Source organism: Oryzias melastigma, linkage group LG3 (assembly GCF_002922805.2).
Source record: "Oryzias melastigma strain HK-1 linkage group LG3, ASM292280v2, whole genome shotgun sequence".
Taxonomy (NCBI): domain Eukaryota; kingdom Metazoa; phylum Chordata; class Actinopteri; order Beloniformes; family Adrianichthyidae; genus Oryzias; species Oryzias melastigma.
The window spans coordinates 17,700,243-17,713,148 of record NC_050514.1 but is presented as its reverse complement, the minus strand read 5'-3'; the positions used below and the strand labels follow the sequence as shown (position 1 = coordinate 17,713,148).

The 12,906-nt window shown below is 35.9% G+C and overlaps 1 protein-coding gene across 2 annotated transcripts in view; it reads left to right on the top strand.

Moving 5' to 3' along the window:
* Positions 1-844: 844 nt before the first annotated feature.
* usp47 (ubiquitin specific peptidase 47) overlaps positions 845-12,906 on the top strand; it is a 20,073-nt gene continuing 8,011 nt past the window's right edge. Inside the window, exons 1-11 of one of the 2 annotated variants that reach the window (XM_024295616.2) lie at positions 845-1,159; positions 4,290-4,484; positions 7,396-7,512; positions 7,645-7,798; positions 7,888-7,984; positions 8,062-8,207; positions 8,347-8,426; positions 10,507-10,656; positions 10,748-10,843; positions 10,920-11,072; positions 12,493-12,600. In XM_024295616.2, the coding sequence (XP_024151384.1) occupies positions 1,115-1,159; positions 4,290-4,484; positions 7,396-7,512; positions 7,645-7,798; positions 7,888-7,984; positions 8,062-8,207; positions 8,347-8,426; positions 10,507-10,656; positions 10,748-10,843; positions 10,920-11,072; positions 12,493-12,600 (1,341 nt within the window). In that variant the 5' untranslated portion in view covers positions 845-1,114. Of the gene's footprint in view, positions 1,160-4,289; positions 4,485-7,395; positions 7,513-7,644; positions 7,799-7,887; positions 7,985-8,061; positions 8,208-8,346; positions 8,427-10,506; positions 10,657-10,747; positions 10,844-10,919; positions 11,073-12,492; positions 12,652-12,906 lie in introns of both variants that reach the window. The other variant, XM_024295615.2, reaches the window with a different exon arrangement.

Here is a 12,906-nt window from a genome sequence, read left to right as displayed (position 1 = left end):
TAATTTTGAGTCATTACAAGAATTGATAATTGATTCTTAACTAATTTAGAGTTCTTACAGGGCCAAAATGTACTGTTTCATCCTATTGCTTACAAAAAACACAGTTTTTATTGAGATTCAACCTTTTCATGAAATGATTTGTTGGATAAAAGCTATGTAAGATTTTAAGTGATACCTCTTTAGTGGTATTATTCACAAGAAATTTGTTTTGGCAAAAGCCAAACTTTTTCCCAACATATCTGTTTGTGAAGAAACTTTGCTGGAAATTCAGTTTGGAGCTCCTTTGTTTTGATTTTTGGATGTAGACAAGAAGACTTTTGGAACAGTTTGTGTTTCGTCAGGTGCAGCTGATACACTAAACAGATAGGTGAGATGAAGATGAAAAGCCTCAAATAAAACAGAAAAGTCCTTTACAGAGATGGGGATCTTGTAGTGCTGGATGAACTCAATTTTGGTGTATAGCTGACCCTTTTGGCTGAACAACTGACTAATTTAATATTATTATCGAAACACTGGTGTATGGAGTCAACAACATAATATAAAGGAGTTGTGTATTTTTTCTTGTTAAACTAATAAAATTCTTAATTGATTATGAACCTTTAACAATGCCATATCTGCAAAAGCCAGTGAAAACAGAAGAAAATATTATCTAATTTTACTATAGAAATCTGATATAATTTTTTTGTTGTTTTTTTATTTATTTGCTTTTTTATTGTTATTTTATTGAAATATCTAAAATGTAAGGGTTGGATTAAAAAAATAAATAAATAAAATAAAAAAAAGGTTGGATAAAAATTCAGTGACTGTTTACTTCCTGTCAGCGCTGTCACGCACCCTCTGTGACGTCAAAGCCTTCGAGTGAAGTGAAATCTCGCGGAGAAACAGGCCGGCCATTTTTCTTCTTTTGGAGTAGGACAGTTCACGCTCTGGCAGTGAAGCTGACAGTGTCGCGATCACTTTGATAAGCTTGCAACTTTTGACAAGTTGAATTTTTGTGTCCGAGCATCTAAATTGACAACAAACTGGACACAAACCATGTTTGTGTTCACCGCTGGAGAGTTTATTCGCTGACATCCTTCTCCGGATAGATGCTAGTCTAAAAACTGCCGTTCAAATGGAAATGGTGCCTAGCGAGGAGACCCAGTTCGTACCCAGAGAGGTGAGGTTAATACAAAACCATGTTCAGATCGGAGATGTTCTGCTTGTGTACGAGCTGTCACGTTTACACACAAATAATTACACTTTTGCTCTACTTTAGGAGTTTATGGTCTTGGTGTGTCGGGTAGTGGCCAACTGAACTGCTAACAGTTAGCTTAAAATGACTTGAACGGCCTATCATGACACGGCTAACTGCTGCTGGTTAGCGGCTAGTTTCGCTTTAGCTCGGATAAAGTAAATTGAGTTTAGGTAGCGTAATTTTAAATATGTTGTGTGGTCAGTCAGGTAGTTCTTTGTATACGTTCTTAGCAGTAAAAGTGTTCTAACATTGTCAAATATTGACACTTGACACCGTGTGACTTTAAACCGAGGGGCAATTCATATTTGTCAACATTAGTTAGCTAACTTGCATAACATTAGCTTGTTGGATTGACTAGCTGCTAAGGTATTTAATCTGGTCAGTTGGAACTGTAACTGACGCCAATGGTAAAAATAATATATATATATATATAATTTTAAACACTAGCAACTTATGCTTATATTTGTCCGAAAACGTAAAATCTGTACTTTCTAAGACAGGGGTTTATTTACTTTTATTCTGACTCTCTTTGTAGTTTATGTTTAGCAAAAGAAATTGTTCACCGAAAAACTTATTGTGTTAGCTGACTTTCTGCTCATAACATAGATGCTGGTTTATAACGTTGCTATTTAAATACGACAAAGCTAGGTTTTCGGGAATTAGCTGTTGATAGCTCGCTTATGTGCCGTTTGCTGACCGACATGTTTATGTAAGCATCTGTTTTTATGTTTGATGTTCTTTCATATTTAATGTAACTAATGAACACTCAGTATTTATTGTGTCTTCGATGATAAGACGTGGAAACAAGCCAGCAATGTTAAAGTAAACGCCCTATTATCACTGTTTAATTAATTTGACTTTAGGTTCTAGAATAGATGATGCTGCTCAAATGCAGGGGATCGGTCAGTCAATTTTAAGATCATGTTACCCCTTAATCACAGACACACAATAACAATAGGTTTTGGTAAACTATACTTTACTACGATTTTGATGTTAAGATTAAGATGTAGCTTTTTGTTCAGTTCTTTCATTCAGGCAGCAAACTCGGCAGATCACATTTCCTTGTTATTAAGAAAGCAAAAATATTGTACTTGCTTCATCACAAAGCAAGTATCACAATTAGTTTACAAAGCTACTTTTTAATTTGTGCACATTTATTTTTATTACTTACGATTTAAACATAACCATAATTTTGCCGATTACATTTTTTTAAATTTCACGTAAACTTAAAAAAAATAAAACATTAAGTTCACTATTTTTAGTATGTGTTAAAATAAAAAAGCACGTACAATTTGTGATGTGTTGCATATCAATTCTTTTGATTTAATGCTAAACAGCTAGACTCAAAATGACGGAAATTTAATGACAAAACATTAGAAAAAGTTGTGCTTTTTTTTATTCAATAATAAGTTGACACTCGGTTTTACAAAGTAAAATAAGGAAACTGTTAGAACCGCTCTTAAAAAAAAAAAAAGAAAAAAGAAAATAGTACTGTCTAAAAAAAGTAACACATGTTTGGGATTCAGGCCAATGTTGCTTTCTTAATTTTTTTTTCCAATATCAATAATCCAAATTAATTGATATTTTAGCATTTTTTAGTAATACAATTCCATATCTCCTCTCCTGCCTTTTTGTTTTTGGTGTAATAATCTAAAATAATGTTTTTTCCGCTATAGTGAACTTTCCCTTTTTAATGAACATTAAAAAAAACAGTTTTTCCCATTAGTTATTTTTTTATTGATCTTTAAATACTGCCTGTCTTTTGTGTTACATGTGGCTTCATGTTAGCACCTTGTGATTATATCCATGATAAAAATAACCTTTAATCTCATAATACACTTGTGTGTTGTCAGCTGCAGCTTCTTTATAAGACCTGCCAGTCACATTTTACCAAGATAACAAACCTCCCAAAAGATGTGACGAAAAACTAAATTGGCTTCCAATTCTTTTACTGCTATATGTATTTACATTTTCAAATTGTTAAATTTTAAGGGAGATCTAAACTTTTTTTTTTTTACTTTTTATAGTTATTCTTTTAAATACTTTTATTTATTTATTTTTTTTTGGTGTTTAAGTTGTTCAACTCGGCCATTTCCACTTTTTGTTAGGGTGTGTTTCGGAGTTGCAGACAGAGTATCTTTGATGAAATAAAGAGACGCTCTCAGGTGAAGTGTACTGCAAAGCTTGGTCTTCAACAGTTGCATGAAAACCTGCCTGTGATTACCAACAAACAATTAAAGTAAACAACAAAAATCAAAGCTAGGGTGCTTTCAGGTTGTGAAAGATTCCAGTTACTAACACATGGATACATGGAGCTTGTGATTCTAGTCATCATATTTGGAATGAATAATACAGATTTTTGGGCTTTGGATCTTGTTGAAATAAAAATGGTTTAAAAAGGCTAAACATGTTAATACCAAATAAATAAAAATATTTGAAAGTTCTTTTACATTATATAGAGATTCAGCACGTAGAATTGTTTTTTTCCCCCCAATAAGAACCATTTTGTACTAGTGTTTTATCAAGCATATTTTTATTAGGTTGTTAAAGGACTTGCTGAATATTTTTTTTCCTTTTCTTGGCCTTTTTTGTGTCAATTTCTTGATCAATACCAGGTAAACCTTTGAAAAAGAATTAAAAAAATCCGGAAGTGTCATACTTAAATGATGGCATGAGCTGCTGTTTCCTCTTGAAACTCTGGTTCCACCTGAAAAACAAACTGCTTCTGAAGTCAAGCATGACTCAATAGCTGCATGGCATGCTTTTAGTTTTAGAGTTCTGACATCCAGAGTGTTTTTGCTTTTTGATTTCAACATCAACTTTGGAATCTTCCAATTGTCTTATCTGGTTGGCAGTAAAGCGTCATCTTAAGTGTCAGCGTTAACCTTCTTTTAAGCCTTGAAAATCACAGTTGTTTGTGTTTTGTGCAGAATATTTAGTGGATGATTTTATAAAAAAAAATGCTATTAAACAACTAACATAGCTTGTTTTCCACAAACTTTTCAATTACATATGAGTACACCAAATGAATGGGCTTCCTCTTGATTTTCAGATCCACAATGCAGCTGAGGAGCCCAGGGTGCTGTGCATCATTCAAGACACGACCAGTGCAAAGACGGTCAATGAGAGGCTGACCCTTAACTTGCCTGCTTCCACCACTCTCACCAAACTCTACGAGGACGTCGCTCACAAAGCTGGATATGTAAAAGGCACTTTCGACCTCGCCTGGGGAAACGTTCTGGACATGGTGAGAAAAATCACTATAATGACTGAATATTTTTCGTGTATAAATAATGAAGATGATGTTAATGCATTTTTGTTTCTATAAATGTTTTTTTTCTTCTATCAACAAAACAACACACAGCTGTGGATAATTTATTAATGGTGAAATTTACTTTTCTTCAGCTAAAAAATAAAAAACAGGATTTTGTTGTTTCTCCCCATAACACCAACTTGTGAAAAAATAAAAGTAGACTGGAACACAGGGCAAAATAATTTACTAAACAGCATGGAAATGAATGTGAGCCAGATGGGTAAACACAAGAGCATTATTTTGCACCATTTTGTAGGGTCACATAGGCAAACTAATATTAATGTGTTCTTTTATAGAAAAACTGTTTTATTAATTTTTATTTTCAGATTTTGTGACAGTCCTTGAATGTTTTGCAAATCCAACTTCAGCTATTTTAATTACGGCTAAAATTAAACTAGCTTCAGGTATGGAATGATGGATCTGGGCAGTGTTTTCTATCACAACACAGTTTTACTGTTGGCTTTTAATGCAACTAATTCTAACTTTACTGATGATAGTTCCACTTCTAGATAATTTTAGCAACTAGTTGTGGGAAAACAATATTTATAACTAAGCAAAGTTAGTTTTAGATGGAAATATTAAAAACAGACAGTTAAATCAAATGCAACCATACAGTACAATTGTATCATATAGATGTGATTTTTCAAATACTGTTTTATCAGTGAGACCCAGCCGCAGAAGCAAAGCATGTTTGTGTTTAGTTGACATGCAAGCAACACTGCAGAGCTCATTTTAGCTTTTTCTCTTCAGATATTTTCAGACAGATCACAAGATGAAGATCTGCTAGTTAGCACATCTGTTTTTGATTCTTTTTTTTTCCTTTTTAAGAATATACTTTGATGATTTAATGGCATTACATTTCCTTGCTATTGGCTTATTTTCAAATTGATCCCTACATGCCATTATTAAAATAAGTGTAAACCAAATTCATTCATAAGAGCGAGTAAACTTGGTGATGAAAAGTAGAATGAATCACAGCAATGATAAAAGAACTGCCTCTGGTTAGCTACAAAGTTTTTCCCTAACTTTTCAAAAACAAGTTAAATAAAATAGATTTGTTGCAGTATTTAAAGAAGATTAATGTTAATATGTTGCTCAATATGCAAAAAGACGTCGGGATACAAGCATAAAATGTGCAGCGCAAATGCTAGCAAATGTTAATTTTGAAACAGTGGGATCTCTGAGAACAAAGAAAAGACTGACTAACAGAAAATAGAGAATTCTGTTCATTGTTTCTGTGGGACCTGGTACTGAACAGAATTGTCTGTTTCATAGTGAATAATTTATTAAATTATGTCTCTAATAATGCACACATTTGAGCTCTGATAAAATAAAATAAAATAAAATGGAAGAATCAACATAATCCAACACTGAAGGCGTCACAATAGAAAATAAAGCAATAAACATTTTTGAAACCAGACTGTGCTAAAGTTTATTGTTGGTCTATAACCGGATTTTTTGGAAAAGACTCTTTTTGCAACAAGCCTCTGTAGTCATTTGGTACTTCCTGGTTGAATCCATGGAATGGTGTGGGTTTGAAGAAAACGTCATCAAAAAGTTACCCCCTCCTCTGGCAATGTTGGGTCATCCATTCAGATCAATACTTCCTTTCTGTAACCGCACAGTGATTATACAAAAGTGGTATAGAATATACGAGTACCTTCATACAGATCAGTGTAGACTGGACAGAGGAGGTACCCACAGGCTGTCTGACAGAGGGCTTGTAACAAAGCAGGGTGTGGAGCTCACTCTGTAAGCTGGGCTTCTTGTCACTATGCACACACCAAAAGGAATGCTATAACTAAAGAATCAAATACTTCAAACTTACTGATTAGAGAGAAGGCAAGTTCAGTTATGCTTTTTCTATTTCTGTGGGGTTTACTTTACTAAAAAACTGTTAAGAGGAGCTGCCGAGGGCTTCCATGTGTTTCAGAATGGAAAATCTTAAAGTTCCACTCCAGCTATATTTTTATCCACTGTAAAATAGATAGGAATCTTTTAATTATGCAGTTTTTTTGGAAATATCAAAAAGCCAGTGTCGTTCTTTAAGACATATTTATTTGCATAGCAGCAGAAGACCATTAGAAATTTGCCCCAGGGTTTTGGGCAGGACTGTTGGCTTCGAAATAACCCTACATTAATACAGGTGAAGGGTTGTGCACCAACCAGACATTGTATTGTTTGTTGATACTCTTTTCTCTTTGTTTTCCATTGTTATCGCTCACTTCACCTTTGACTCACACCTTATTTCTTTCACAGACTACACTTTAGGGTTGGGCTGGTGTATCTTAACCATAATAAAGTTTTTAATTTACCTGATACAATCAACAAGTCATTTATTTCTCCATAGCTTATTGGCATACCAAAAGTCTTCTTTGCCGCTCCTCGATGTGGAAAGAAAAATGTGCCTAAGCAGGGGCAAGTTCTCTTGTATTAAGCTGAACAAACAGTGTAAGCAGTGCGTAATCAGCATGCCCGACAAGTGTTAAACTTGTTCTGGCTGCCTATCTGCATAATATTCCTTTTTCTCAAATGAGCACAGACTAATCCTGCTGCTGACCCAGTCCAAAGCCCAGGTGCTGTGTCTGTTGTTATCTCACTGAGTAGGTCAGTGGATTAAGCTTCTGCTTGTTTCCACTTCAACACTTGTCTGCGTGGCCCTAAGGTTCTCCTCCCATGTTGACTTCATTTGTCTGTCCTTAGGTAAACTGAAAAACAGGAAATGTCCTTTCAAAATAAATCCAGTGAGATTGTAAATGTGTTTCAGAATACATTTTTTTTGAGTGTTTGTTCAATGTATTTTCTTTTTCACCATAATTATGATTGTTTTCTTGTTTCCCTTAAGGCTCCACTGGAACACAACAGTGAGATGTCGCTTTCAGAATCCGGCTTTGATTCTGGCGGGAAGAGGAATTTCCTCCAACTCACGGACAAAGACGGAGAACAGCCTCAGATTGCATCGGTGACTGATGATTTATGTCAACAGAAAACCTTGGTTCCATAACTAATTTAAAACTCAAATATCTTTGGGGAATTTTCAAAATGTTTACCTGTAAGCTGAGCAGATTTTTATAGGGTATGTTTGTGTGCACAGGATGAGTCTGCAGCAGCAGATAGCAGCGGGCTGGATGACAGTTCCCAGGAGCGATTTATTGGTCCCCTACCAAGAGACGGCAGTGCATGCGGTAGCGGTGACTACAGCAGTCCGTCGTACTCTTACTCGTCTATCCTCAGCAAATCGGATACAGGTCGGGTGTTCTCATTTGCTGAACATATGATTATTACCGTCACTCAGTAGCATTCAACCTTTTACCACCTGTTCTTTCTTCTCTTTCAGGTTATGTTGGCTTGGTTAACCAAGCAATGACCTGTTATTTAAACAGCCTTCTGCAAACACTCTACATGACCCCAGAGTTTAGAAATGCACTCTACAAGTAAGAAATGACCCTCATTGATGTCTTTTGGACTCTCTTAAAGGATGAACTTTAAATAAATATGACTTTAACTTCAGCTGGGAATTTGAGGAGTCGGAGGAAGATCCCGTCACCAGTATTCCTTACCAGCTGCAAAGGCTATTCGTTTTGCTCCAGACGAGTAAGAAGCGGGCAATCGAGACCACAGATGTAACCCGGAGCTTTGGCTGGGACAGCAGTGAGGGTGAGTTTCCAGTCTCTCCTGTGACTAAGCTCACAAGACCCGTTAGCATGCGCTTCTGCATCAAGACACTTCATGAAATTTATTTCTGCCTTTCTTTCTTATTGTTTTATATATATATATATATATATTTTTTTTCTAGCTTGGCAGCAACATGATGTTCAGGAGCTGTGCAGGGTCATGTTTGATGCCTTGGAGCAGAAGTGGAAGCAAACAGAGCAGGTAAGCAACGGCAAGATTTTCTCCTAACAGCGACCTTCCAACATAAAATAGACGAAAGGCCTTTCCTATACAACATGTAATGAGTTTTAGTAGGGCTGGGCGATATGGGAATTTTCATATTGCGATATCGCTTTTTTCATTTTGTGCGATAACGATATTAAAAACGATATCAATCAAATAATCAAAGTAATCTTTATTGCAGAGATTTACGACTTCAGATTTTTACACCTTAACTTTGACCCCCCCCCCTAAAATCTTAGTTAGTTCAAATTAAACTTTCATTATTTTTTTTTATTAACTGTAGTATTGAAACTAACTGTGAGGAACATTTAAATATTTCTAATAAATATTGTACATATACATAATGTACACAATAGTTAAACAATAACGGTGGTTTTCAATAGGCTGTAGAGAATTTCTGATTTAATTTAATCTGACTGCAGCACATAGAAGTTTCTTTCAAATTAAAATTAAGTCTTAAAAACATTGTTCTAAAGCAGCAAATATATTGCAGTTATTTTTATATTATTTTCTAATTTCTTCTGAACATAAACTACAGGTACTGCTGTGCAGCAGAAGATAATAAAATGTAAACTTAATCTTAAAATAAACAGTTCTGATAATAGATTTAATCATCATTTCACTCAGTCATCTGACATGTGTACATGTTGGAGGATTGATCAAACAAGTTTATTTTACTATTATTAGATCACCTCATTAAGAAATGAGCATAAACGGAACAAATGTAACTAAGAAATTCATTATTGATACACAATAAAACAACAAATTATTCTAATTCGAAGCTCTATACAAAAGATTTTGGTTAATATTTTAACAAAACCCTCAAACTCTAAACTCCACAGCCACAATCGAGTCCCCGCCCCCCTGCGCGCGGCTGTTACTAGCATGCACAGTCTCTCCTCTTTCAGCCCCGCGTGACACGTGACCCGCAGCAATAGACAGACTGTCTCCTTTTTTCTGTTTTCATGGAGGTTCTCCTCTAAATCAGGTGTTTAAACTCCTGATTTTAAAGCGTGTCTTCTCTCCCTCAGACTCTGTGGATCTGTCGGTAACAAACAGCTGCGGAGGAATAATCCGGTCGGACCGAACCATTTTAAATTTAGAGGAGGGGGGTCCGGTGACGACGTTTCCAAATCAAAATATATAAACATCGTTACCTTGACATTAAAAATAAAAGTATTTGCGATTATATATTGGTTATTGGTTTACTGAAATAGTGTTTTCTGTTTTGTCCTTTTGTCATCATTCGGGGCCTCCGTCCCCCCCGCTCTCAGTCTGGGCTCCTAGAATCAGCCGCTCCGTAAGAAGAGGAAGCGCGGCTCTTCCGGGGTTTTCTCCCGTGTTATTTAACACGAACGTTTATCGCAATAGTCTCATTTCACTATCGAAAAAAGGTAATATCGCGATAACGATAATTATCGTTTTATCGCCCAGCCCTAAGTTTTAGTATCTAATGAATCCTTGCACATTGGAGTTATCACAGACGTTTCATTGTCTTTTACTCTGAAACATCCCTAGTGTTGCAGGCTCCTCCCACAAACTGCATCTGAACATTGCAGAAATGTAGACTGCACGAATACCTGACCCACTTAGTGGGCCATATACACACACGAGCCCCTGTTCTGCTTAAAGCTGGAGCTTATTGAAGACAATAAATGTAAAATGTGTCTTTGAAAAGGGTACATTCTGTTTAATATCGTCCTGATTGTAAACACATGATGACACTTAATAGTTGCGTAAAAGTCTCCTTTTAGAAGAGCTCTGGGGTTTTAACAACACAGAAGAACAGTGTAACTCTTTTACCAAGGCACTATCAGCAAAGCTGGAGGGAAAATAACAGAAAAAAAGCTGTTTGGATCAAATAATTCTTGTAGTATTTTTTACAGCAGCACAGTTATATGAAGAGTTTTGGGAATACAGCATCAAGGGGTTTTAATCATAACAAGATAGATGTAAAAAAGAAGCTATTGCAATGAGAACTATCTGATTATTCTCCACTAAAGATATATTACTGATGTTAAATTACTGTTTGTTCGACCATTTTGCCTCCAAATCTTAGGCTGATCTGATCAACCAGCTGTACCAGGGGAAGCTGAAGGATTATGTCCGGTGTTTGGAGTGTGGTTACGAAAGCTGGAGAATTGACACGTACCTGGACATACCTCTTGTGATCAGACCCTTTGGAGCTAGCCAAGCATATGGCAGTGTGGTGCGTCTTTTTTCTTTTTCTTTTTGTCGTTCAGGTTTTCTTTTCCATTTGATTTAAACGTATATCCTAAATTGTAACCATCTGTCCACAGGAGGAAGCTTTACAAGCATTCATCCAACCAGAAACTCTGGATGGGCCCAATCAGTACTTCTGTGAACGCTGTAAAAAGAAATGTGATGCACGAAAGGTGAGAATGGTTGATGGGAATTATTTTCTGACAGCAACTTTGTATTGACACAATATTTTAATCTGTGTTTTCCCAGGGTTTGAGGTTTCTGCACTTTCCCTACCTGCTGACCTTACAGCTGAAAAGATTTGACTTTGACTACACCACTATGCATCGCATCAAGCTTAATGACCGCATGACTTTTCCTGAGGAGCTTGACATGAGCCCATTCATTGATGTGGAAGATGAGGTGAGATCTGCAACCACTAGGAACTTGATTAGATTAATGATCTAGAGATTTTTTTTTTGTTTAGTTTTGTTTTAACTCCGTTTTACTAACAGTCACAATGTGATATAATGAGATGTAATTTCCACATGTGAGCAGCATTTAGGTGCATGCAAATATTTTAATCAAATAAAAGTTTTAATATTCCAGATGTTAAAGAAAAATATAAGTTTTAATGATCTTCATTTAAAGACCCTCTCCAATATGTTTTTTGTTGTTTTTAACATGTTCATGTGGCTTTTTTCTAATGATGGATGAAATATTTAAAAGAAAACTAAGCTTAAAATTACATTTCTCAGTATTTCTTTATTCAAATAGTTGAGAATCAGGAGCAAAAAGTGCAACTGGAAAGGGGTCTTATTTATTGATGTAGAAAAAACACAGGGAGAGCTACAAGCTTCCTGTAAGCTCGCGTGAGAGTCCCTAAACGGAGAGCTCTCAGTAACCAGGGAGGGAAAAGAGGGGCGGGGTGTCTCTGTGCCTACAGTCCTGCCCACAAATTTTAATGAACTCCTACCACTCTACAGAAACTATGTCCTAGAAAACGACATGTTTTTTTATTTTCTCTAAAAATGGTATAATCATAATTAAAAGACCACTAAGACCACCTTTACAATCAATCAAAAGATTATTTGAGTGGGATTTTAAAGACAAATTGTTTGTTTCTGTATTTATTACTCTGAACATTTATGTTTAGAGAAACAAAGTAAAATCCTTGCATCATTCAGTCACTCTGACTGGAAAAACTCAATGTTTTCACTTCCAGACTCATCTAGTTATATTTAGATTAGTGGATTATTATTTGACAGACTAAAAGAATTGCTTTTTTTTAAAGCTAAGTTAACTTTTACCTTATTTTAACCATATACATAATTTCTTAAATGTTTTTTTCTTGATTTATTTATTTGCTATACACTAAATGCATGCAGAATTCTACAAAATGGAGGTATTTTCCTAGAAAAACAGTACAAAGTCAAAGTTGCGTTATTGGATTGTGGCTTGCCTGGCTTTATGGTGACCTGGGTAAAGCGCTCATGATTATGAGCACTCAAGACAATGAGTGGGATTCAATCCAATGGTTTTCCTGAGGCAGACATGCAGCTGTAGTGTCCAACAATTGACGTCATGCTCTAATCTTCAATAGTATGCACCTTTGTTTGTTTGTAAGAGTGTAAATAACCAGCTTTGATGGCTCCTTTTAAGCCTTGGAACAGTTAGCCTCAGGTTCTGGCTTATCTGTCGGAGCATTCTGCTTGTGCCTTTGGTGCGTCTCATTAGTTTAGCTCATGAACTGTAACTGACAGCAGTCTTGCCTTTTTAACCTTTATGGTTTCCTTCTTCTTTTTTTTTTTCCTTATCCACTTTTTTAACGACCTTCTTCCAGAAGTCACCTCAGACGGAGAGTTGCACTGATAGTGGAGCGGAGAATGAAGGCAGTTGTCACAGTGACCAAATGAGCAACGATTTTTCCACCGATGACTGCGTGGACGAGGGCATCTGCTTGGACAGCACCAGCAGTACAGAGAGGGCTTTTAAGCCAAAGGTAACTCTTGACCTCACCGTTTGAACAGATATGATGTTTTATTTGACCAAATGGCTTTTGAAAAGTCTCCATCTGACTATTGTTGTGCTGAGAGAGGGGAAAGACTGAAACTAAAAAGTACAAAGCAAAATAAAATGTGAATGAGTAAAACGTCATTTGATTAAGTCACAGTCCTCTTGATTTTGGTGTTGTGCCTGCTGTGCTTGTGTTGTACATTAAAAATGTTTTTGTATTGACTCTCAGAGCTTGCTGACC